This window comes from Psittacula echo, assembly GCF_963264785.1.
Source record: "Psittacula echo genome assembly, chromosome: 2".
Classification (NCBI taxonomy): domain Eukaryota; kingdom Metazoa; phylum Chordata; class Aves; order Psittaciformes; family Psittacidae; genus Psittacula; species Psittacula echo.
In genome coordinates, this window is record NC_137737.1 from 119,816,633 (window position 1) to 119,841,631 (window position 24,999).

Below are 24,999 nucleotides of genomic sequence, written 5' to 3' on the forward strand. Positions count from 1 at the left end.
TAGACCTCCTCACCCCCAGGCTTCGATAAATTAAATAATATAAACTTCAGTATAATGAAAGAATTTAATCTCTTCTAAAGACATTGACATGTTTTGCCTTGAAAGCACATTTGAAAATACTTCTAAACATGTGCACTGTTAAAAAGCAGGCTCTAACAAAGCAGTATTTGTATCATTCCACATACGGAAAAGACCGTAACTTTAATAACATATTCTCACCTGCAGGTCTATAATTGAGATCAGATACTCTACATCTCAAAATTCAGTTTATGAACAAAAATCCATGTTATTTCTATGAAGTGAACTTAGTATTGCCTCCCCAGCCTGTTTATATTGTGATGAATTGGTTAGCTGGTGTTATCAGGACAGCCTACAACACGATGCCTTTGCTTATTTACAAAGTCTAAACAAAACTTGGTTGTCAAACACATTAAGCAAAACTGAACACTCGAATCAGATTCAACCTACTACTTTAAGACATTGCTAGAAATAATACGTACTGATAAAATGTCAAATACATGCTTTGGGCAATAAAATATATTGCATTGATCAAAGCTGGTTACATAAACAAGCTTAATGAACAAAAGAGGTCATCATATTCACTAGTAAATTTCTAAACCCCATGATCACAAATTTAGTCCCAATTCAGAAGCAGTATGTACAAACTGGAGAGTTAACTAAATTGTGATTTAGTTAACAACCGAGTTTAACATAATTAGATGAAGTTAGACACCTTTTTTCTTTGCAAAACTGGTGAACGCAGCAGCAAGAAACAAATTCTATTCTTACAACTAAACAAATGTGGAAAGGTAAAATACATATCCAGGGATATGTTTCAGACAACAAAAAATACAGTACATTATTCACATAGTTAGAAAAAACCAAACCAATTACCAAGATGTTTAGTTGGTAAAAGTTTAATGTCAACTTACTTATAAAAATGAAAAAATATTTTAACATTCACCATACAATTGAGCAACCTGGCCCTACTGACTATCAGCTACAGGAAGGTATTTAAGGAAAAGATGGCTGTGTCAAAACAAAGACTAACTTCAGGCATGTATGCTGCTTGAAAACCAAAAAAAACCAAAAAAAAAAAAAAGGAAAAAGAAAACAAACCCCAAATTTCTCTCACTTGCAGGAAGCTAGATGCTTAGCCTAGTTTTTAAAGTCAATTACAAAATCCTCTTTCATACTGGTCCAGATGTCTTGACAATTTCTTCTTCTAACAGAACTGTCAAAAGAAAGGAATTTTTATGAGATCTTCATACAGCTTATTTCTAAATCTTTGCAAGAAGAAACAAAAATATGACACCATACTTTGGATATGGAAATTACTAAAGCATTTGCTTATATCATACCCATTCCTTCGCTCGAGCATCTTTATACAAGACACTTTTGTAACCGCCACCTTACAGAAGGTTTTAAGGACAAATGAACTCTTCCAGATGCTTTTAAAATTTATTTTATAATTATAAATGATTTTATAATTATAAATAATTTTATAATTTACTTTATAAATTATTTAGGCATCTTGGAGCATATATTTATATAATATTCAGTAGTAACATATATAAAACTAGATACATGAAAGTATTGCTGTAATGTTAACGTATGCCGTGCAACGTAGTTCTGCAGTGTTCTTAACAGAAAAATAAGGGAATGTGGGTACATGCTTAATATTGCATGCTATCGCATCTGAAGTTGTACATTTTATAGGCTTTCATTTCAGTGTTTCTCCACTTTATTGGACTATGTGTTCCTCAAAAACTTTACAATTCCCATCTCCCAAACTTGGAAGAAAAAAAATTAAATCAAGTTATCACTGCCCTACTCATTCTGGCACAGGAATATGGATCAGTCATCTCTTTTTACCCCCTCTCCTTTCCAGAGTTGAAAAGAAAAAACAAAAACAAAACAACCCACAACAGACAAGACAATGACGAAAGGTCTAAAAAGGCCAATTCCACTCATCAAAGCACAGATTAAAAAGAATCAGAATATCGTTGAGTAATGAAAAACACAGTGACTAACTTGCCACTACTTTGTGTAGCAAAGCAGTATTATAACTAAACATCACAAGGGTTAAATTAATGTCTTGCCACTGCCCTACTTGAGTGATCTCACCATCTTCAGTCAAAAATACTTTTCTAACCTAAGCAATTTTGCACTATCAACATGTAATATCATTAATGAGCTAAGCAATAAGCAAAAGTCAACAGAATCTCAGTTGTCATTTACTGTAAACCAAAATTAAGCACAGAGCCTGGCTGTCTGCTATCAAATATGTGGAGCAGTCTATCAGTCTTACCTTCCATCTGTTTCCACATTCATTACAGACAACAAATGTTGTCATGGGTTCATCGGCACTGCGGGTTTGAACCTTTGATAAATGCAAAAGCCAGAGTAAAAAAGGAAAATCAGTATCATGAACTGTTAATATATGTTCCATGTAAAGGTTTAAAATCAAAGTTTAACATTAAGGAAACATATTTGAATAAAAATATAAGTTAACTTTTCATACAAATTGAAACTGTTATTTTTTCTCTAGACTATAAAGCCATCATAAACACGTTTTGACAGATTCAGTGCTAAAATATCAATTTTAGCATAGAAACTGCACATACTTCCAGGAAAAGACTCTGCTGTAAAACTACATGTTCAGTACAGCTTTACATATATTTACTGATGCAAAGGCTTGAAAGTGTCATGATTTGAAAAACAGCTTGCTACTTAAAGCATCTGATACACAATATTACAAATGCAGCTGATCCTATGATCAAAATTACATGCCCTGAAGTGCTGCTAAACAAATTAAATCCCTGCTTCTTGCACATATTTCCTAATTAAAACAGAAAAAGGTTGTAGGAATGACTGTGAATCAGGGTCTAGAGTTAGTCAAACGGTAGATTTATATATATGATGTATATTTTATATGTATGCATCATTATTTTCTGCTATTTATTCCCTCTGTAAAGAAAAGTATACACATATCAAAAACAGTAAATTAACCCTTCTCCACATAAAACTGTATTAATACAAGGTGTAATAAAAGAATTAACAAAAACTCAGCAGTGCAAAGAAACTGACCTTTCAGGCTATACAGATAATCAGTTTGGATTTACATAAAATCTTTGGTAAATCAATACAACAAACATTCTTTCATAAGCACATATAAGTAGACCCAACTATCTTCACATACTTCGTAATTTGTTAGCGTTCTGTTAAAAGTTCATTTTGTAATTAAAACTTTTTCTCTTGACAATGTTTATATAGAACTTAAGCTTTGAAAAAGGAAAACAAAGAGCCTGAATAACCATGTACCTGGGTGTATGTACAGTTCTTCTTTTTGCACTTGCCACATGTAAACAGATCAGTTTGGGTACCTCCTGTTTTAGCCATCTGGTGCTCTCTAATAGCCTCTTTGGTCAGATTTTTGCGCATTTCTTTCAGCTCATCACTTGCCATTTCCTGTTACAGCCAAAGAGCAAACAGAGTTTAGTAGAGAGTTTTAGCTTTAAACAAGCCATTACCACTCTGCAAGCCCATACCATTTTTTTTTTATTTAGAATCTATGAACAGCAACATTATTGAAGGGCAAAGTAATTTTACAAATTTTTAATTTTATAAAACTGAACTCAGGATATTTCACAGCACAGAAACTACAAAAAGGTGGGGGTTTTTTTATGCAGCTGGAAAAAGAAAATCAGTAAAAGCTGTAACATCAAACACCTGGAAACATTTCTATGTAAATGAAGTTCAGAAATGTAATACAGAGAGAAGGTAGAGGGTAACTTAAATGTTCTCTAGAGAAGAAGAAAAAGATTGTTTCCCTAGGTTAGATCCCTGAATAATTATCTCATTGACCTACAGAGGATTATTCTAGGAAAAACTTACACTATTTTGACTATTTCCATACTTATACTGAGAAACATAGTATAGCTGTAGCTTACCATATGTTACCAGAAGTTATATACACTTCATTTCAAAACACTAACTGAACAGCTCAGATTCACCAATTTTCTTTTTCCTTTAAAACAGTTCTAGTGTGCAGGATCTCCTCAATGTACAGTAATCACGTATGCATAGCAAAAACCAAGTTGTTCCATTTTTCTGCAGTAAAGTTTTATTCCACATCTAATGTAAAGGGGGCTAGGGGTGGCTGTTAGCCATTGAGTTTTTAATTCAATATATTAACTGATACAAAGAAAGGGCACTGGTTAACACAAAACGTGTTTGTGCATATACATATACATACAGTAGAAAGAAAAACTCTAAGTATGTGCTAAAGATACAATCTACTGGTTTTTTTATACACACTCTTTTATCAGTCTGTTTGCCTTAATCTTTACATAAAGCTAAAGAAAGGAGAAAACAAAACATCCCAAAAAATCCTTTCCTTCAGAAAAGAGCTAACCATGATTTTCATTACATCATCTTAAATCCCACTTCTTTCAGCCTCCAAGATACTGCTTTACACCTCATTTGGATGGGTAGAATCCAAAATGTATAAGCAGAACTATAAAACGGAAACCAGATGTTAACCATGCTTTCATTTTTCTCTCCCACAAAATCTAATTTTTCATTTGACTTCCTAAATCTAGTTTTATTTGTACAGACAGCAAGCATCTCAAAAGGAATTTGCAAAGACAGTGAGCGTGTAAACAGGAATTTCTATTCACGTGCTAAAAATGTTCTTTCAACAGAAATTTAATTGGATTTAAAAGACAATTCTCCTAGCTTCTTTCCCCTACCATTTATGACTTTTTCTATTTATTGTTAAGAGTTTTCTTGAAATACACTTCAAGAATTCAAAAGGCAGATTCAAGAGATAAGCTTTACATAAACACTGAAAATGCCAACAGGAGGGAGACTGATCTTTAAAACCACAGTGCTCTACCTTGCACAGGCGTAAAATAGCAGAGGTTAGCATTCAAAAAGAAACGGCAAGACAGACTAACACTTACATATCCAGAAAAGTGAATGCGTAAGCAGCTTGGAGTCATTAGCCAGTCATACATACGTCTTCCTGAACTTAAAAACTACCATTGATACATCACGCGGCCTTTTAAAGCCAGCACAGTATACCATGTTTCAGGAAATTTGCATTCAGCAGCTTATCTGCCTTCTGACTTACAGACAAAATCAGGCACTTAGGAAACATTAAGACACCACTTTCATTCCCTCTGCCCCAACACAGCCTTGCACAGACTGTGCAAGCCACAAACATGCCACAGTCTTTCAGAAGTGCAGACAACTTAAATACATTATTTTTATGGCTAAGTCCAACAGAAAAACAGCTCAAGACCTATGCTTTGCTTACCTCTGCTGTCATTTTCGCAAACTTGTCAGGAGGAATGTTCCCACATAACACATTTTTCCTTAGGTTAGGATTCTTCGCATCCTTCAGATTAGATATTCTACTTCGTACCCTGTTTTTGTATTTCATATCAGTATTTTTTAATTCTTGAAAAATAGGTGCACTGGATTTAAGGAACAAAACAAGTAAAGTAGAGCATTATAAAGGATTATTTTATGGAGTCAAATTTTATACAGCAACGTACTTCTCCGCTGCTGATCAACTCCTCCTTCTACTTTTCTGTTCAACACAGAAGACTTCACATCCTTTTGAAGCCTAATCATCGTTCAGCACATGGTCAGTGAAACGTGAATATTTGGGCAGCAGAATGTCAACTGAAATTGCAAAAAGTCACCCATAAATTTATGTCCAGTGCCTTGACCTCATCCTGAGGATTAACTGATTTCTAAACCAAATATTCAGCTCACTAATAGAATTTTAAAACAGGTTTGCAACAGGAGCAGGGAATTCCTTAACAGGAATGGTGGCTGACTGTAACTACCAAACAACATTATAAGTTAGAATCATGAAGCTTAAACTATTTCTATGCTTAAGAATATGCCTCCTCCAAAAAACACACCCAAAACTCAAGGTAAAAGAAAAAGAAGCTCAGGTCTCTGCTCTGTAACTATTCAAACACTGCTAAGAGAACAACCCTTTTGAAAATTCCGAATAATTTAGAAATAAACTTGTAGAAAATGAAACAGACATTATAAAAACATTAAACTGTTAACAAGATTTTAAAATAACATAGAAGAGCCCAGCATTTTATGTCAGAATGCTTCACTAAGATACAATGCTGCTGCTGCAATGAAAACATACTGAACCGAAAAAACCCACGCACACTCACCTACACACATTCCTACATGTTTTAAGACAAATCATTTAGGTTGTGCTGGTTTATTTATCAAACACTAAATTTCTGCACTGATGTGCTGGACAAAGCTTGCTATTTCTCTTTTAAATAAAACTCAAAAAATATTCAATGTATAGGTCCAGTTAATTATATTTAACATTATTAATGCTTTTAAAATATACTCTTGTTCCAGAGCACACAGATGTGCAACAAAGGATATCTTCTTCAATCTGAGAACCCAGCTCTTCTTCATCAGCACCAATAGCAATGTAATCATCTGAAAAAAACCAGAATATTAGTAACCTGACAATCTCATCAGTGTTCTACATCCCTGAAAACCCATCTGAAACTCAATCTCAGCCAATTATGAAACAACTGTAGTTGAGTTTTCCTTTTGTATAGGCAAGTTTAATTTACTGTCTACTTACCACTTGAAATAACAAAAATAAGTGAAATGAAGAGCAACCGAAGCTTTAAAAAGTAGAAAAAGCCTAAATCTTTCACAAAAACAAAAGTTCTGACATCTAGTTACAAACATAGTAACAAAAATCACTGCTATACAGAAAAAATTTTATTATTCTAATAGGCTTGGCAAATACCCATCTCCTCAGCACAGAACAGGCTATTCTAAGCAGAAAGTATCTTATATTGTGTTTCATCAATTGTTTCAGTCCACACAATACAAGCATAAGCAATTCATGTTTTGCATGCAAGAGAAAGATTTCATTAGAAACATAGTAATTAAATAACAGAAACACTATTATTAGATTTTTGTTTTAAATGCAAAGCAGAGATGTGTCATAAAACATGTAAATTAGAGGAAATAAACCATAGCAATTTTGAAGAAAACTCAACACTCGACCTAAATTATCTCAAGCTAATTGTTTACTGGTTTTGACCAAAACCCTTACTCATAAAGACAGCTGCCTTTCCAAGATAGCTTAGGACAAATTAGACACAGTATGTGTTTTCCTCCTTCTCATTTTAACATGGGTGTACTTCACCAAGTAATCCAAACACCGTCTCTCCTTCAATCTCATGCAGAAGGCCAAAAAACCAGAAAATGACCTTATTTTTTGATACCTGTATTCAATCTACAGATGATCAGTTTATATGTTTTGTAGAAAACATAGCAAAAAGGAGTTCTTGCAAAACTAGCTAAAATTAAGACTGCATAGAATTATGAATACTAAGATGCTATATGTAATTTCTTGTCACAAATTATTTTAGAAGTCATTGAACTACATATCCAGAGGACCACAAATTCATGGCCTTTAGTCAGCTTTGATTACTGTCCATATCTGAATTTCTGTGAATTAAGTGAAAGAATAAAAGAGTGAAGAGGGTAAAAATAGAAGACTCGGAAGTCTGCTTACACTGGGTCAGGTTATGCTAATCTAAGAACAGAGGAACAGGACTGGGTCAAAAGTTCTGGTAGAAAAGGACCCACAAGAAAAAAGTCAGATCATTCTGAGTAGTCCAGTTTCAGTTTGCTCCTCATCTAGCGTTATCATTCAATTTGTTAGTTTAAAGACACCCAACTGTACATGAGGGAGGAAGGAGAAAACAAAACAGTCAAGGAATTTACAGATGCCCAAAAGCATGAAGATAGAGCAATGCAAGGCTCTTATTGCAAGATAGTCCTATCTCAATGAATCCTCAAAATTAAACTGAAAAAGAGAAAAGCAGCCTTCAAAATCCATAATGTGAGGGCCCCCAGGGTCTCTGGTGTAAGAAAGGCAGGTGTGCATATAGTGGCATTCTTGGTCAGAGAGAAGATAAAAAAACCCAGCAGCTTCCAAAAAAACAATTCAAATGAAGCATTAAGGAGTCAATAACCTTCCTGAAAAGAAGTTCCACTGTAGGCAAGATATCAGATGAATAGATGACACAAAATATCCCATATCATCAGTAACAAAAATTAATTTCAATACATTCCCATGGTGTCAAGGTTACTCACTACTTGCAGTCTGGGGGAAACAGCCTATGGGTGTATACACACAACTGGGCACAAACAAGGTTTATTCTACCCTACAGGGCTTGAGAAAAATAGTGGGAGGGACTGAAACAGAGAAGGAAATAGTTAAAACTCGAAAAATAGTCTACAAAAGCTCACCTCCTGTTCTGAGAGCTGCAGAGAGCATTTCTCTACATTTCACTCGTACAGAATCCGAAGTGCTTGGAGCCCGGGGAAAAGAAGGGATGAAAGAATTTGAGGGAGCAGTACCCTCCTCCTTCCTGCTGCTGGAATTGCTACTTGAACTGCTAAAAAAAGGCAAAAAGAAAGCTACTATTAATGCTTTTCCCCTCCTCTTCAAATAACTCTGTTCCAGGACAAAACACAGGTCTTTTGCTATACCCATTTGATGGTATTCCAAACAAAAAGAACACAAGCCACCCTTTTAAAGCTACTTATAGCTCTAGCGTCAATACAATTTTAAAAGTGTCTTTAGAATATTCACCAGGGTATTCCACACAATAGAGACACAGCAGGTATTTCATTCCATTATGTGGCATGTAAGTTTCAGTTCTTTACATTAACATGAAATCTTTTCTTTCCCCCATGGAACTTTAAAAAACAGTGAAGACAGAGAACACTAACATGCACCCTGCAGTGAATGCCTTGTACTCAGTCTGCTTACTGTACTGAAGTGGTACCAGGATAACAAACAAGCAGCTTTGCAAACTGTAAACTAGAAAGTTTTTCAGCTTGCATCACAACAAATGGTTAGAGGTTAATTTCAATTTGAAAATGGCTGCTACAAACTAATTCACTAAAACCAGAAATATATAGAAGAAATGGGCCTGCCGGTACTATTTTGCAAATGTTCTTCAGCTCCTATAATGTCATTAACATGGGCTCATTTTTTCTGGTAACACATATTTTGTGTTTACCAAAAAAAGTGCAGAGTGGGATTGTTTATTGAATATAAAAACTAACAGACAAAAGTAGTGTTCTAAACCTCTAATGTATGCAATTACTAAAAAGCTGTGACTGAAAGTTGTTTTACAGTTCTCAAAGCTCAGTGCTATTGAGAGAGGAAGTACTGAGTATTGAGAAAGGCAGGAGTATTTGACAGATGAAACAGATGGAATAAACAACAACTAGTCTGGCTGTATCTTGACCTGAGATTTTCATCTTTCATGTCAGCAGCAGCATGATTTACTTCCCTAACAAAACATCATTTCTTACATAACTCTATTTCAGAAAAGAATGTGGAAGCTGCCTCTAATATGACAAATTTTGACCAACCAATTAAATATTTATACTGAGTGAGATAATTTGTATAGTCATGAAGAACTTCGCACCTTTCTTCTCTTGCTTCAGGACTATTTTGTGAGGAAGATGCAGGCTCCTTTTTCTTTTCTTCAGAATCTTTATCAGTTGAAGGTCCATCTGGAAATACAAAACATGAGAAACTCTTTTACCCAGAAATAGTAACCGGTTTAAAGCAGCTGTAAAATATCTTTGATGATTTCTCCCAAACCAATTGGAAATGCTATCAGCTCCCACTCTCTGCTTTGACCTTCTCTTGCAGTACAGCCTTCCACTCCCCAACACCTTCGCCAACCCAGCAAATGGAGAATGACAACACTTCAGATCCTTCAAGTCAAGTCCAGCATCTGCTTAAACTGGCAGCAAAGACATGATGAAAATGTAGACTTTTATGATTTATTTTTGCGAACACAGGTGCATGATGCAAGCAGTAAGTTCTTAAATTACTACATCAGGTCCCTAGAGCTTGTCTTCCATGTTTTAAATGTAAGTTCCTACTAAATACATGCCATTCTCTTTAGATATATTCACAGGATTTCTACTAAAGGACTGAACCAAACGAAACTGTGGTGCAAAAGCTACCACGGTTACCAAAAAATATAAAGATCACTTTCACATGCTTTTGAAGGAGTTTTCCAGACACGCACACAGTATATTTTGTGATAGCTCTGAAATTATTTGCCTTTGTGATTAAAAATACTTGTATTTGCCTTTCCCATACAGGCTATGTTTAATAGGGATTTTATGAAGACTAAAACCAAAAGCCTTTATTAAAAAAGGCAGACACAATGTTTAACTTTAGCCTAGAAAGAACACATACACCCTTCTATTGTAAAGAGGAATTCAGAGTGGCTAAATCGAGCTCTTGCTTTGATTCACTCTCTAGAAAGGCTGACTCTCCACTGCCTACAGAGAAAGCCTAGCAAGATTGGCATCGCTCACTGACAGATTTTGTGAATTCCTCTCTCTAAGCCCTCACGAAGCTGCTATTACCAGTCTAAATCTGCAGACTGTATTACTGGGATAAGCATATATTACAAACTTTTAAAATAACTAACAACAGATAAAGAAAAGGAGGGAAATCTGATAAGGCTCAGTCTTCCCCGCAAAGATGTCTTGAACTAGGTAACTGAATCGTAGAACCACAGAACGGTTCCTGTTGAAAATGATCTTTAAGATCATCTAGTTCCAACCCCCCACCTATGGGCAGGCACACTTTCCTCAAGACCAGGTTGCTCCAAACCAGCCAAACCCTTGTTTAAGCATCTAAAAGTATCCCCATTTCCATCCCCGCATTTCTATGGGTAACTTGATGGTATGGAACAAAAAAATTCAGGTCTCTTATTAAAGCACTGAGCTTTTTTTCTTTTTCCTAGAGAACACAGAATTAATGTACTGGGTTATTTTTAATAGTGACAATTTACATTTAAGGCTACACAGGAAAGATATTAAACTGAACAGGATTTTGATCCTTTCCTTAACTTTTTAGTTAAGGAATTTATAAAACAAAGTATCACTTTGTTAAAAAATCATCATCATAAAAGGAGACCAGATACAGCCATACTGGATCAGAGCAAGCACCCATTTACTATTCTGTCTCCAGCTGTACCTAAAAAGATGCCTACAAAACAGAAACCAGGCAAGCACACAAAGATACTTCTCCAAAATATTTCCTCAGCCTTCAACAGGTCACCTACTGGTTGTAACTTTATATTAAATCCTTACTAAATTTCACCATTAAACAAAAATAGGAAAATTAAAAACAGTAGATGATGCACTTGGACTGATGGTCTTTAATAAGCTAAAGCTGTTATTCAAAAAAATCCCAATAAAGATATCCATTTATCGACTATTATTTATTTCTAAAAGTAATTTCACTAAGAAAGCAAACAAGGCTATAAACTGAACAGATCACACAAGTTCTTTTCTACGATACCTAAAAAGCACAATACTAAGAGAAAGACAAATCCCATTTTTAACATGCAGAGCCACATGACTACTCTCTATGGCAACAAACACATGATATATGATTTAAAAAAAATCTTCTAAATCTGCACATAATCTCATTTACCTTCATCATTTACGTGATCATTTTTGTCAGGGGCTTTAAGACAAATTGATAGATCAAACAGCTATCTTGGGGTACACCTCAGGTTCTGCAAAGCAGCATACCTGCCTTAGAGCTGAGCTCTGCTTCAGTCCGTTTACCTCCATATATTTTTCTGGCACACAAGTTGTCAAATTCAGAGCTGACATAGGTATCTCCTGCTTATTTTGCATCAAACACACCACTATGGTATAGCTGGCACCTCTTTTTAGTTTATCAAACACTTCCAGCTCAGCACTGTTTCAGAGAAGGCAGGCAGCTGAGAAAATCTGCCAATACCCAAATTGCTTCTTTCCCTTACGGAGGGCAGGGTATACCTGAGGTACAGGGATAAAGCAACAGGTAAAAGCGCAGCTCTTTCTACACCTGCAGACTAGCCTATGCAAGTGCATCTCAATCCAAGGTCAAACTTCAGCAGCTGAGACCACTGGAACATCTTCAGCAAGTATGTCTTCAAAATTACAATTTCTTTAATTGCTTAGAGGAGTTTACAGATACTTCTGTTCAATCCAGTTTCAGAAATCTGAAAATAGAGTTAACAATGTTCTCTATGTGCTAGAAATATTCTCCTAAGTGTTTAAGTCATTCACTCTTACGGATCAAATTGGAAAGCACCAAGGAGAGGAGACCTGGAAAGGAAGAATGACAGCTAATGAGGATACAACCAACCACAGAAATTCTAACAAAGTAAAATGGAAAAAAATGGACCTTCTGTGAGAGATATTTAAAAATTCCAATGAGCAAGTGATTCACATCAGGAAGTCTATAGAATATCATAAATATTTATATGATATAAATTATAAGTTCCTTTAAAGATGTGCCATTATTTTTTCAGCTTCATAGATCTATTATAATTTAACAAAACCTTTTTTCAGAACAAACTGAACATTACAGTTTTAGCTACTCCAGGTTCAGAAGGCCATAAAAAAAGCCTTAAAGGGTTTTTTGTTTGTTCGTTTAAATAAGAGATGCTAGTTTATATTAATGCTGCTTCTTTAAAATACAAAAAACACACTGAGGACATGAATTGAGTATCAGCCATTGGAATAAGACTACCAAATTCTGACTATTGCATTGCAGCTTTTACCTGGGACTTGCAATTAATTTGAAAGACACTTCTAGCTTTTCCAGCAAAATAATCTCTTCAGGGGTCAAACGTGACATAACAGTGTTATTTGTTACTAGAACAGAATTTTTAATGTAATAATATATGGCCAGATAACATAATTAATCTGAATGTTAGAAGCCATTAACAGCTTCATTGTAGATTTTCGTAATTATAATTATATTACGAGTGAACTCACGACATTTGCTAGTAGCAAGAGAAAAATTAGAAAATATAAAGATGCTATGTACCATATCTCAAAGAAGCAGCAAACGCTCCATCCCTGGAAGCGTTCAAGGCCAGGTCGGACAGAGCCTTGGGCAAGGCACCCTACTCATGGCAGGAGGGGGTCAACTAGATGATCTTAAGGTCTTTTCCAACCCCAACCATTCTATGATTCTATGTCATTAACTTATAAATTTAACTTTAAATTAAGGAATTTTTTAAAGTGAGATTTTTTTCAGAATTATTAACGAAAGGTGGCCAGTTATTCCCTGGAAGCACATAAGAATTTAATTTAGCAGGTTACTGTAGGTTAGTGGTTCAGATATCACCCCCAAAATTTGGAAAGTCTTCTGAGTATTAAGTTGAAAGAAAGAGATATTAGAACAGGTAACAGATGGCATAGCTATTAATTTAACAATGACTCTACTTAACAGCTCTTTAGACCACATTTTCCAGACCCTGACAAAAATAATCTTGAGATGCACAAGCAGCTACACTTGTCGGCAATTGCTCTGCCAGATGCAGTAAGACATGAAGGTAAGATCAGAAAAGCTTCTTCCTAGTAGCAGCATAGGGAGGAAAAATATCTAAAATCTGTAACAAAATCATGAACTGTTTGCCATTTGTAAAGATTTTTATTAACAGAATTGACAAAAGAGCATGACATATGAACTTTCCTGTATGTGTTTTTCTCCTGTACAGTATGATATAATTTGCGTCATGTGCTATTATCTCTCCATTGATAATCTGAACAAAATACAGATCTACCAACTGTACGTGAAACAGTTCCAAACATACATTTGACAGAAGACAATTTCCAAAGCTCACACTTGATACGGAAATGAAACTACTGAAATAACTTTTGCACTTCATATCTTACAAAGACATGTACTATAATCAATAGGAAGCAATACCCTTAAACACTATTAGACTGTAACTTAGGAACTTTTTTTGTCAATAACAATTTTTTGAGCAAAGCCACTAAGTTACTACATGTCCTTGAACAACTTTACCTAATGACAACTGTTGTGGTTTAAGCCCAGCCTGTCACTCAGAACCACTCTTCTTCCTGCCCCCGCTCCCAGAGGGATAGGGTGGAGAATCGAAAGAATGTAACTCCCACGGGTTGAGATAAGAACAGTCCAGTAACTAAGGTATAACATAAACCATTACTGCTACCACCAATAACAATAATGATAAGGGAAATAACAAGGGAAGAGAATACAACCACTCACCACCCACCAACCGATACCCAGCCTGACACAAGCAGCGATCTAGCCCTTCCAGGTAACTGCTCCCCCTGTTTATATAGTGGCCATGACATGCTGTGGCATGGAATATCCCTTTGGCTAGTTTGGGTCAGGTGTCCTGTCTCTGCTTCCTCCCAGCTTCCCCTCCTCCCTGGCAGAGCATGAGACTCACAAAGTCCTTGGTTGGAGTAAACCTTACTCAGCAATAACTAAAAACATGGGTGTTATCAGCGTTGTTCCCAGGCTGAAAGTCAAAAACGCAGCACTGCACCAGCTACTAAGAAGGAGAAAAATGACTGCTACTGCTGAGCCCAGGACACAGCATTAACATAACTGTAAGATAATCTTAGACCTTTCCAGCTTGTTCCAGTAGAATCAAACCCAGGTTTGAAATAACAAAGGATTCCATGAACAAAGTAATCAGAGTAAAACACTCCTGTGAAGTCTGGCTGGTGTTACCTTCTCTTGACAACATCAAGCACTTCAACATTCTTTTAAAATAAAATTACTCAAGGATGCACTCTTTTTGGAATAGGCATTTCAAAATGTTCATGAGACTATTTTTAGTTTTTAGTACTGGCAATAGGTACCACACATGCACTTAATTAACTGTTAAGATGACTGTCCAATCATTTTGCATTTCCAGTTCAGTATATAAACTTACTGGAATAATTCTGTATTGCCAGTTCAGTATATAAACTTACTGGAGTTTACTTAGAGGTCTGGACATTCTTTTTCACTGTATACTCTTAAGAGTTCAGCAAGTAACTATTTGTGATGGAGAATGTTAAATTCTTTTAAGAATTTGTTGTTGTTTTTTAATAAAAAGGAACACTCCTCAACCTAAAATGGGTGTGCATAGATCCATTATCTGCATAGCATACCCTATATACTCAGCTACTTGGCAAAACAATCATTTGCAAATCCTGTGTTATAACTCCACAGTATTTTATTCTGAGAGCTGAATTTGCTTCCTTATGTAAACTGTGACCAACTCAGCTGTGTGGTTTAACATTCTTACAGCAACATCTACAAGTGATCTCCCACTGTAGCTCACTTAGTGAGTCACTTCAGACAACATTTGGAAGCCTCGTGCTGGGCAGCCTTTGACAACCCTTAAAAAACACTAGTAGCCTTGCATGGCTCTAGTCAAGCTATAAACATCTGGTGATTCACAACCTTACTTTGATTCCTTCTCATGTTTCCCATACATTCTTAAAAGCTAAGTTCCAATAGCACTGAACTTAAACAGTACATGCAGCCTGAACAGTCAACAATTCTTGCCTAAATTCAAAATGTCATTTATAAAAATAACTCACAAAGACTTCAGATCTCTGAGTACTATGCTTAGTATGATTAACAGCTGTCCGCTTCTGCTGCCATCTTTGATCCATACCATTTTACATGCACTATAAACAGCACAATGGAAACTGATTTCTCAAGCAGCTCAACATACGGTATTTCATATTCTTCTGAGAAAGTCAAAACTAATGACAAAACAGAAAAGAGTATTTTGTAAGATTCCTACCCATACTTTGTGCAGCCCAGAAAGCCCACCTTCCATACTTATGAAATTTCAAGTTCTAATTAATTATTAAGCAATGAAATGAGGTGAAACATTTGTCCTACTACGCCTTATTATAAGGTCTGCATCACAATCAAAGAGAATTTAATTAAGTTTTGAATTCAAGCACTGCTGTTTTTTCAGGAATAATCTGATTTTATGTAGTAAGTGCACAACCAAACTATGCTAGACCTGGCACAATAATGTGAACGCAATAATACCTTTCCTATAACAAAAATCAGAACACAAATGGTCACATACCCACTGCCTCAAGAAGAAAGTATTCAGTTCTGATTAATGTCAAGTATTTGCTATTTACTTTCCAATTTCTCGTATGTTTGACTTCACCTAATGCAAGAAGAAGTAGGCAGAGCCTCCCAACTGTCTTACAACAATCTGAATGTAGTGAGCCACCAAAAGGGGAAGGTCCATCTTGCTCCAACTGTAGGTTACTGCCACAATCTCTATGCAGGAAACAGTAACTGCAAGGCGGCTGGACCAGAAAACTGACACAGTTGAAATGCAAGCCAGAAGAAATTAACAAAGCCATTAGTTTCCAACTGGTCAGTTCCCAGCTCTGGTCTCCTGGATAGCTACTTGAGCACCAGCTGTAGCACAGGAGGGAAGCCAGGACCACCCCTTTCAGCAGCAGTCTGCACCTAGATTGACCTGCTGCAACCACCAGGCACCGCAGTCTTATTACAGATTTCCACAGCATGAACACACTCTGGTTCTCTGGAGGGAATAATACTCCTTGTGTTTCACAATGTTTGAACATTTAAGGATCAGTCAGCTGTTAGAAACAATATAGAAAGACAAGTTGGACTGACTTAAGATGCTGTGTTAAAAAAAGAAAAAGGGACAAGGCTATTTTTACAGTCTCAACAAATAAATACCAATTCCTTTGCTCATTAGCACCCCTCACCCACTGCTCCCTCCCCCCCCCAAAAAAAAAGCTGTATTATCCAAGGCCAATCCCCAGAAATACTAATTCAGGAAGGGGTAGGGGGGAAGAGTATTTCCTCTACTTTGTTGCCTAAACTAAGTCACAGTATCACAAATTTGAACCTTTAGATTAAAAAAAAAATAACTTTGATAGGCTTTTTATTTTAATTTAGGTTAGTAACTCGAGAGCTAGGTTACTCAATCCTGCTGCTTTTAGAAGTCTTTAGAATAACTCAAGTAATATGTAAGTCCATTTCTCCACTTATGTATCTTAGCATTTTACACACTGGATAGAATACAGTTGGACTTCAAATTCTAAGTGGAAATATCATCATCACAGAATCACAGAACATTAGGAATTGGAAGGGACCTCAAAAGATCATCTAGTCCAATCCCCCTGCCGGAGCAGGAACACCTAGATGATGTTACACAGGAAGGCGTCCAGGCGAGTTTTGAATGTCTTCAGAGAAGGATATAAACATAAAAAGTACATAATTCGCACTATTTGCCACTGAACTCTGATCAGATCCTTTATGAAGTACACATTAAATCTGTAAGTCATTATCATAATTTAAAAAATATTTTATCACCATATCTAGCATTACCTAATTACTAAAATTAACCTAATTACTATTATCTAACTTTTAAAATGAAGGATAAAAAATTATGTCTGCCGTAGAGACTGTTGCTTCTTACTAGAATGTAGAAGCTGATAGGACTGTAGTAGTGGTAGTGATAGGACAAGAGGTAACGAGTTCAAACTTACACAGGGGAAGTTCAGGTTGGACGTAAGGAAGAAGTTCTTTACTGTGAGGGTGGTGAGGCACAGGAACAGGTTGCCCAGAGAAGTGGTGAATGCTCCATCCCTGGCAGTGTTCCAGGCCAGGCTTGATGGGGCTTTGAGCAACCTGGTCTAGTGTGAGGTGTCCCTCCCCTTGGCAGGGACATTGGAACTAGATGATCTTAAGGTCCTTTCCAACCCTAACTATTCCATGACAGCAGTGACCAATTCTGTTTCTACATACATGTACTGTTGGATGGATACAAAGTAATTTCTAAACCATTTACAAGAGAGTAATAAAGTACCTGATAAAATATTTCATCATTGATGAAAATGAGGCTGACTTCAAATGGCAGGGAACTCTAACTTTTCCAGGTATTTAGACAGAATGCCACATATTTCCATCAGCAGGACATTAAGTAAACTGTTACCTGTTTCAAACTTTAACCTTCCTAAATCTTAGTTTACCTAAAATTAGATACAAAGAAATGAAACAGAGTACAGTGTGTGAACAAAAACAGCTGGACCCTGGTTGAGATTTGAGTATTTTCAAACACATTAAGTACTACAAGATAACCCTGAATAAAAACCCTGCTAACAGAAAGTTCTCATTAACTGCATTGACTGCCTTAAGGAAAATTAAACAAAAAGATGTTTAAAACTATGCAGGTTTTAGAAAGTGCAGATCTATTTCCCACCTGTAAGTTCTAACAGACTTTTAACGTCTTTTTTTTTTTCTGTTTTCTTCCTCTTCACACATCACTTTATAACCAAACTTCAAAGCCACCACACTCTCATATGAGATTTTACACAAGCTTTTCAGAGCACCTGTTATATTTGACAAAGGAAATAGTCTGGAACAGGTTCATTAGTTCTTAGTACTGCAATACAGTCACTCTAGCTCAACAGCAAGCAACAAGACTTCAGAAATGAGTCATGTCACAGAAACTGGCTTCCTACTGCTCGCCAGCCCCAGTAAAAACATATTAACTTCTTCTATCAATGCCCTTTCAGAGTACTGCACTGGTGATAGTCAAAGAGTAAAAACCAGCTACCTCAGCGCAGAAAGTTTCAATACTTACACAGGAGCACAAACATAACTAAATAAAGGCAGTGTCTAGGTTTTGCATTGAGACTGCATACAGTTAAAACATGCAAGAACAGGGAGAACATGCAAGAACGTTTGTGTCACCATACCTAACAGTTTTTTCCAAGACTTGATCAGCGATTTTGCTAAAGATGTAACTTCTTCATCTGTGCTTTGCTTGCGTATTGCATTCACTGACATTCCAATTCTGGTAGACTGAAAAAGAAAGAAAAATAACCACTATGAAAAGTGATATGAAGACAATCTAACATGCAAACATACATAAAGTTGTACTTTTACATATATTTTTTAAAGTATATTTTTTCCTGGTTTTGTGCTGTGGGGTTTGATTGTTTTGTTCTTGTTTTGGGTTGGTTTTAAGAATATCAGGATGAAGTGGTGCCAGCCTTCACAAAACTTATTTCAACATGGACATTTAAAAAAAAAAAAAAAATACGATAGTATTACCATTTGTCTTCATCACAGAACTTGGAGGGAGGAGAGGGTAGCAAGAAGAGTCAATCAGAAGTTTTTCCTCCCAAACCACTTAAAAACAACTCTGCAGAACTACTTACTTAAACTAAGTACAACATACAAAACATCTAACAATGCAAAAATTGTACCTACATCTTCACATTATATAAAGTTTTTAGCAGGGATTCTAGCCTCAAAGCCTTATTTTTCTGTGAAGCAGTGACTGTATTTATGTTTTGGCATAATCAGAAATTTGCTGGCTGCTTCAGTGACTCAGAATTCCTGTTTCATGGGTGCAGTAGAAGTGGCAATACTAGTTGGGAAAGACCACATTTTAGGTTCCTAATAATTTTGGTGATACTGAGATTCTTTAAAATCTTAAGCACATAGGGTTTTGCTTTTAGATAGAACCAATTAAGACTAGCCTACCTCTTTGAAAAGGCTGATAGTGACAGGCTTTAAACCTTTGGCACCACTGCCACCTATAGAACGAAAAGGAGATTCATTTACAATTCACTCCTTTTAAGACTGGGAAGATTAGGATACAAATTTAGCTCAAAAGCAACAACAGTTTCATTTTAGAAGACTTCTGACTAACGTGTTAACCTAACAAGTAAAACATTCCCACGCTTTTAGTTTCACAAGAGGAGAAAAGCATTTAACGACACAAATAAGGATTTTATTATCAGTTCATATTTTGCCTAATGATCACAATTTTTTTTGTTCTTAAATGATCAGGTTTGTTGCATTTACTATTTATGGGACTCACTAACTATAAATCTGCTATTTACTTTTGCAGTAGTTCATCCTAAATTGCTTTCTCCTTTAAAGGAAGATTTCAATCTTTGTGACTTGCTAAGAATGGAAATTATTTGCTCCTGTAAATTACTCCTTACAACCCACACAACACTTCCTTGGGGCACCATGGATGCGCTACATGACTAGAAATGTACTGAAATATTCAGTAGCTATTTCAGCAAAGGGAACACATAAAATAACCTCAGGTCTGAGCATCAGCTCTGAACACGTATTTTGCGTTAAAGAAAACAGTTACCTATAACTGAAGTGTTTTGGGAGGGACTCATACTAACGGCACATCCAACTCTTGTGATATTTTAAACGCATACCCTCAACGTTATGTTTAGACAATAAAGAATAACATGCTTAAAATTCCACAATATACTCACCATACATTCTTCTCATTCAGAAAATATCTACAAAAAAAACCCCAGCCCTCCCTTGATAACTATGACAACCACAGCCTACTCTTGTCAAGTAAAAGACACCAACTTACAGACTTATTTACAAAAATAGAACTCAAAAAAATCAAGTAAACCTCAAAATTAATTGGATAAATTGTTTTCTTCTTCTGATCACACAAGAGAAACATTATGGTAACTGTCTAACAGTTTACTTAAAAGGCAGTACATAAACATAGTTAATTTGTTTGCTTTTATAGAACACTTGACCTCGCCTTGCCTAACGAGAGGGGAAGGAATGACCCACCAATTTATTTGCCTGCAAACTGACACTGGTAATTGCGAAAGATCAGTGTTACGTTCTCAAAATTACGGTGCTTTAATGACAAATCAGCTGTCAGCATTAGAAATTTCCTCAGTTTTCCATCTTGCAGAGCTGCTCTTGTCAGAGCCTCTATAAGCAAAAAACTCCAGTACTTTTGCCTAGCCCAGTGTTACTTGTTGAATTGCTTTCTCTCTGTGACATTTTATAAGTGTGTAGGTATATGAAAACCTTTTTCAGCCAGTCCAAAATGCATTTTAATGGATCACTCTTCCCCATTTCAAATTCTAGACCACCTTTCATCTGCTTGCTGAGTAAAGAGGCTCAGAGACAGCACAAAACAGCTATTTTCATCCCTGAAGCATTCAAGCTGCAGGCTAAGTAGCCTTCAGTTGGTACGAGCGATAGCATATGTAACCTATGACTAAACCCAAAACAAAGTATATGGTGGCAGCTAGTCTTCTCTAAACCAGAACAAATGAAAAAATTTAAGGAATATAGCTGATGAAGTAACCATTGAAGCAGGAAGAGGTGTTAACAACTTTTAAATTGTGAGAGAGTAGGAGGACAGAGAATTGGTGAGCTCCTGGACCAAAGCAGAACCAAATCAAGCCCTGAAGAATAACCATCTCTAGGTTTCCCAGGTCCCATCAGCTGGCAAGAAGTCATTAACAAGGACTGTAGATTGCAGCCTAGTTTTGCATACTTGTATGCAATTTCCAGTAAAACCTGGTTGTTAAAATAAAGACCGTCTGTCTCACTCATTGTTTAGCTGTACACTACCCACAATTAGCACCAGGGACATGATGCCTTTAATACTGTGTGGCTGCTAAATAGATTTGCAACTCTGACCACTGGATAAATCACGTGTGAGGAATGCTACTGGCTCTCTCCCTAGCTAAGCAAGGATCAACTTGCTTACATAAAGCTCATTACACATGACACAGTCATTATTGTCTGTAGCCACTTTAGCTTTCTGTGACAAAAATCCCTCAAGAAAGACACAAGCACAAGTCCAGACTACTGATGTGCACCTTCCAGTTCCACACACCTGTAAGTTGTTCAGAGGAGCTCGACAGCTCAGACTGAAGCAACAGTCATATTACAGGAAAATACGTCACTTCTCATATTAGATGGGAATAATGAAACTATCATATCATCTAGCAGTGCTTTTCTCAATGTGTGTGTATATATATACACACACATTATGGAATACAACATATATACAATATATATAAATATATATATGAAGTATAATATATACTATAATAACACTCATTCTTCAAAGGAGTTTCAACATAGGAATCTACTTTAATAGTGCAATCTTCTTCAAAATTTGCTGGCTACACCGTCATCAGAGTTAATATCTGCAACATAAGAACAGTAAGAAAATAATACCTGCAACAACTCAAGGGTCATGGGAATATTCTTAAGCTCCTTCAATAAATCAAGAGCTCCAGCCTGCAAAAAAAAAAGAAGAAAAAAAAAAAAGTCAAATTCAATAGCAATCAGGTACTTTAAACATAACATAACGACAACATACTCTTTCTTATCTGCTTTCAAGGTCACAGATTGGATTCAAACCACCAGTTCCCAAATTATCCACAGAACTACTCTAGGCCAAGGAATGTTCTGCTTCACAAACTCTAAGCATTAACAGGCCTTAACTCAGAAATCAAAGTATTCATTCACAGACTAGAAAAGCTTTATGCCATATAATTGAAATGCATTATCAATTACTACTTAACCAACACACATCCTCAGGAAAACAGCCTCAAGGGCACTTCACTTAACAGCATCAGAAAACAATCCAGAAAACAGCACCAATTTTCAGTTCAGAACAATCTCTCCTGTTTTAGCACAAGAACTTGGAGTTGAGAAGCTCTGCACAGTGCATCAATAATGCATATATATACATACATATAAATATATAGAAACCATACACAGCAAACATTCTTGCAGTGCTTATGGTAAAGCCAAAGTAGTTTACTGGTTTAAAAACCATGATCAGATTACACTATTTTACTAGACACAGCTATAGTTTCCCTCAGAGAAAAAGACAACTTTGTGGGTATGTCTATCAACAAATGCCCAAATAAAAAAAGCTGAGCAAGACGTGTCTTTCAAGTCTTATTTTCAACTATTAAATTTGAGTATTAATTCAATGAAATAGAGATTAGTGCAGAAAACACTCTTCAGCCTATACCAGACTGGCAAAGCATCAGCGTGTTGCAAACTAGAAGCCAGAGCCCACCCTCATGTGCTGTAACATCTGAGCTAATCCCCTTGTCTATTATTCAGCCGTTGTGGGCTTTTCTTTTATCCTTTTCCCATGCTAAGACCATAAGGAAAGGTGAAAATTAACACTGTTTAAGCAACAACTTTCTAGACAGATGATAATTTTGGAGACTTAACTGTTAGGTATTAATAAACTCTATACACAGCTACACTTAACAGTTCATTCCTCGGCAATGTTGGCCTTACTTAACACCAAAGTTTTCATAAATGTGAGCTCTATAATTTACTTTAATCTCTAACCATCCTTGATAATTTACAGTCTCTACTTAAGCAAAGTTCTGCACCATCCACATCTTACTGTACACACTTTGCACACAAGAGGCCACTCAGGCTAAGCCACCTTCCCTCTGTTTTGTTTTTTTGATTCATGAGGTTTAGAAATAAACCCCACAAAATTTCCATCCTGCAGATCTTTGGAATTTGATTCCTCTTACCTTACCTCTCTCTCAACACATTCTATTTTCGGTTAGTTCAATATGCATCTTCCTTGCCTTTATTTTTAAATTCTCCCTACTCAACTTCTAATATGACACCTGTTGCAAGGAAATGCTTGTAATCTGCTGCATCTGCAGGTCTTGTAATTTAACCACTAAAGACAGCACATAAAATAACCACCAAGAAGCTGAGAAAGATAAAAGTGGAACTTCTGGGCCACACGCAACAGGCACAGTTTTGCGTATTTTCAAACATCTGCTACAATCTCTGTTTTCTTAAACACATCTGGTAGAAAAGAAGCCTCTAAAAACAAAAACCATATGTTTCACTATGTCTCACCTTACACAAATTCAATTTACTTACAAAACTAAAGAAGTCTTAATTAACTTCTATTCATGATATACAAAACTTTTATAGCAGCAATGATCCAAGACTGGGCAATGTTATGCTGTTTTCAGGAGCTAAACTGACTTAGCATACTAAACCATTTCTTCTTCTACACAGCCGTAAATGTGGTTTCTTCTGTGCAAACACAGATCCAAGTAAAGCTAGTTAATTATCTTCACTGCTACAAAACAATTTCAAGAAAACTTTCTTAGCTGAAACAAAATGAATGACAAAAGTCAACATGCCATTTAACGTACAATCCAACAACATCTCTGAACCAATAATTAGCAAATTGGGAACACTATGTGATTTCAAAATAAATCTAGGTTATTGTAGCCTGCAATTTCAGCATAACAATGAAGCTGTAACGCAAAGTAGCACTCTCCTCACCTCATCTTAGAAAGAGTCTAGTCAGAATTTCTTTACCTCTAAAATCCCTTTCCAACTGTATGTGTCAAAACAACTTTATTACTCCAAGTCTAAACGTTTTCCAAAACTAGTAAGTTGATACATTGGAGGTTAACAAACCAGGCAACAAGTAAAAAAACACACCCGGGTATTCTCTATCTACACAGATGTTACCTACACTTCATACTGTTTTCTGTACCAAACTACCAAAATTTCTAACGCACTAATGCTTTCTAAGTTCTCATTCTAATCAATTATATTAAGTGTACCAAGAATTAGATGCTTTAAAATGAAAATTAATTTGAGTTTAAACTCATGGCAACTAAACAGTTTTTCATAACCGCTTTTCTTGGCATAAAGTCAAATGTCTTCCTTTTTGCAAAACCAGATTGGAAACTGCACCATAAATCTTGCAATTCCTATTTTTCTAATGTAATATTAAAAAAAACCAAACAAAAAACCCAAACAAAACCACATTATTATAAACCTTCTTTTAAAAGAATTTCTATAATTTTATAGTAAATGAAAGGCAATGCCCTATTCCACTAGGACAGTTGGCTTTCAGTTTAGGCTGCCACTTGAATTAACGGAAGTCGGCTTCATACAGATTTAGTAGACTACTCCTCCTAGCTTCCCACAGTTGGTCAAATCACACCACCAGAATGATGTCACATATTCATATTTCAAAGCTAATGGAGTAAGTTTCTCAAGACAGCAGAGCCATACAGTTAGAATTCCGTTCTACTTAAGGCAGCAAACATTTAATAACATGGACAATTTTACATCTTCTTCTCTAAACTTATTCAACTGCTCCTGATTTTTTTAACCCAATCCTTTTTTCATACTTGTTCATTACAGCAGCTTAATGAAAGAAAAGTGTATTTATGTACAACAAAAGCTATAAGGAAGGCACTCCATGT

General features: G+C 35.9%; 1 protein-coding gene across 5 annotated transcripts in view; it reads right to left on the reverse strand.

Annotated features, from left to right (window-relative positions):
* Positions 1-227: 227 nt before the first annotated feature.
* Positions 228-24,999, reverse strand: part of LOC308217130 (transcription elongation factor A protein 1) — a 46,988-nt gene continuing 22,216 nt past the window's right edge. For 3 of the 5 annotated variants that reach the window (XM_080609924.1, XM_080609917.1, XM_080609918.1), the window contains 8 exons: positions 21,950-22,012; positions 18,667-18,772; positions 9,525-9,612; positions 8,332-8,480; positions 6,436-6,492; positions 5,324-5,478; positions 3,325-3,471; positions 228-2,383 (listed from right to left, as the gene is read on the reverse strand). In XM_080609924.1, the coding sequence (XP_080466050.1) occupies positions 2,234-2,383; positions 3,325-3,471; positions 5,324-5,478; positions 6,436-6,492; positions 8,332-8,480; positions 9,525-9,612; positions 18,667-18,772; positions 21,950-22,012 (915 nt within the window). In that variant the 3' untranslated portion in view covers positions 228-2,233. The remainder of the gene's footprint in view (positions 2,384-3,324; positions 3,472-5,323; positions 5,479-6,435; positions 6,493-8,331; positions 8,481-9,524; positions 9,613-18,666; positions 18,773-21,949; positions 22,013-24,999) is intronic. The other 2 variants (XM_080609920.1, XM_080609919.1) reach the window with 2 other exon arrangements.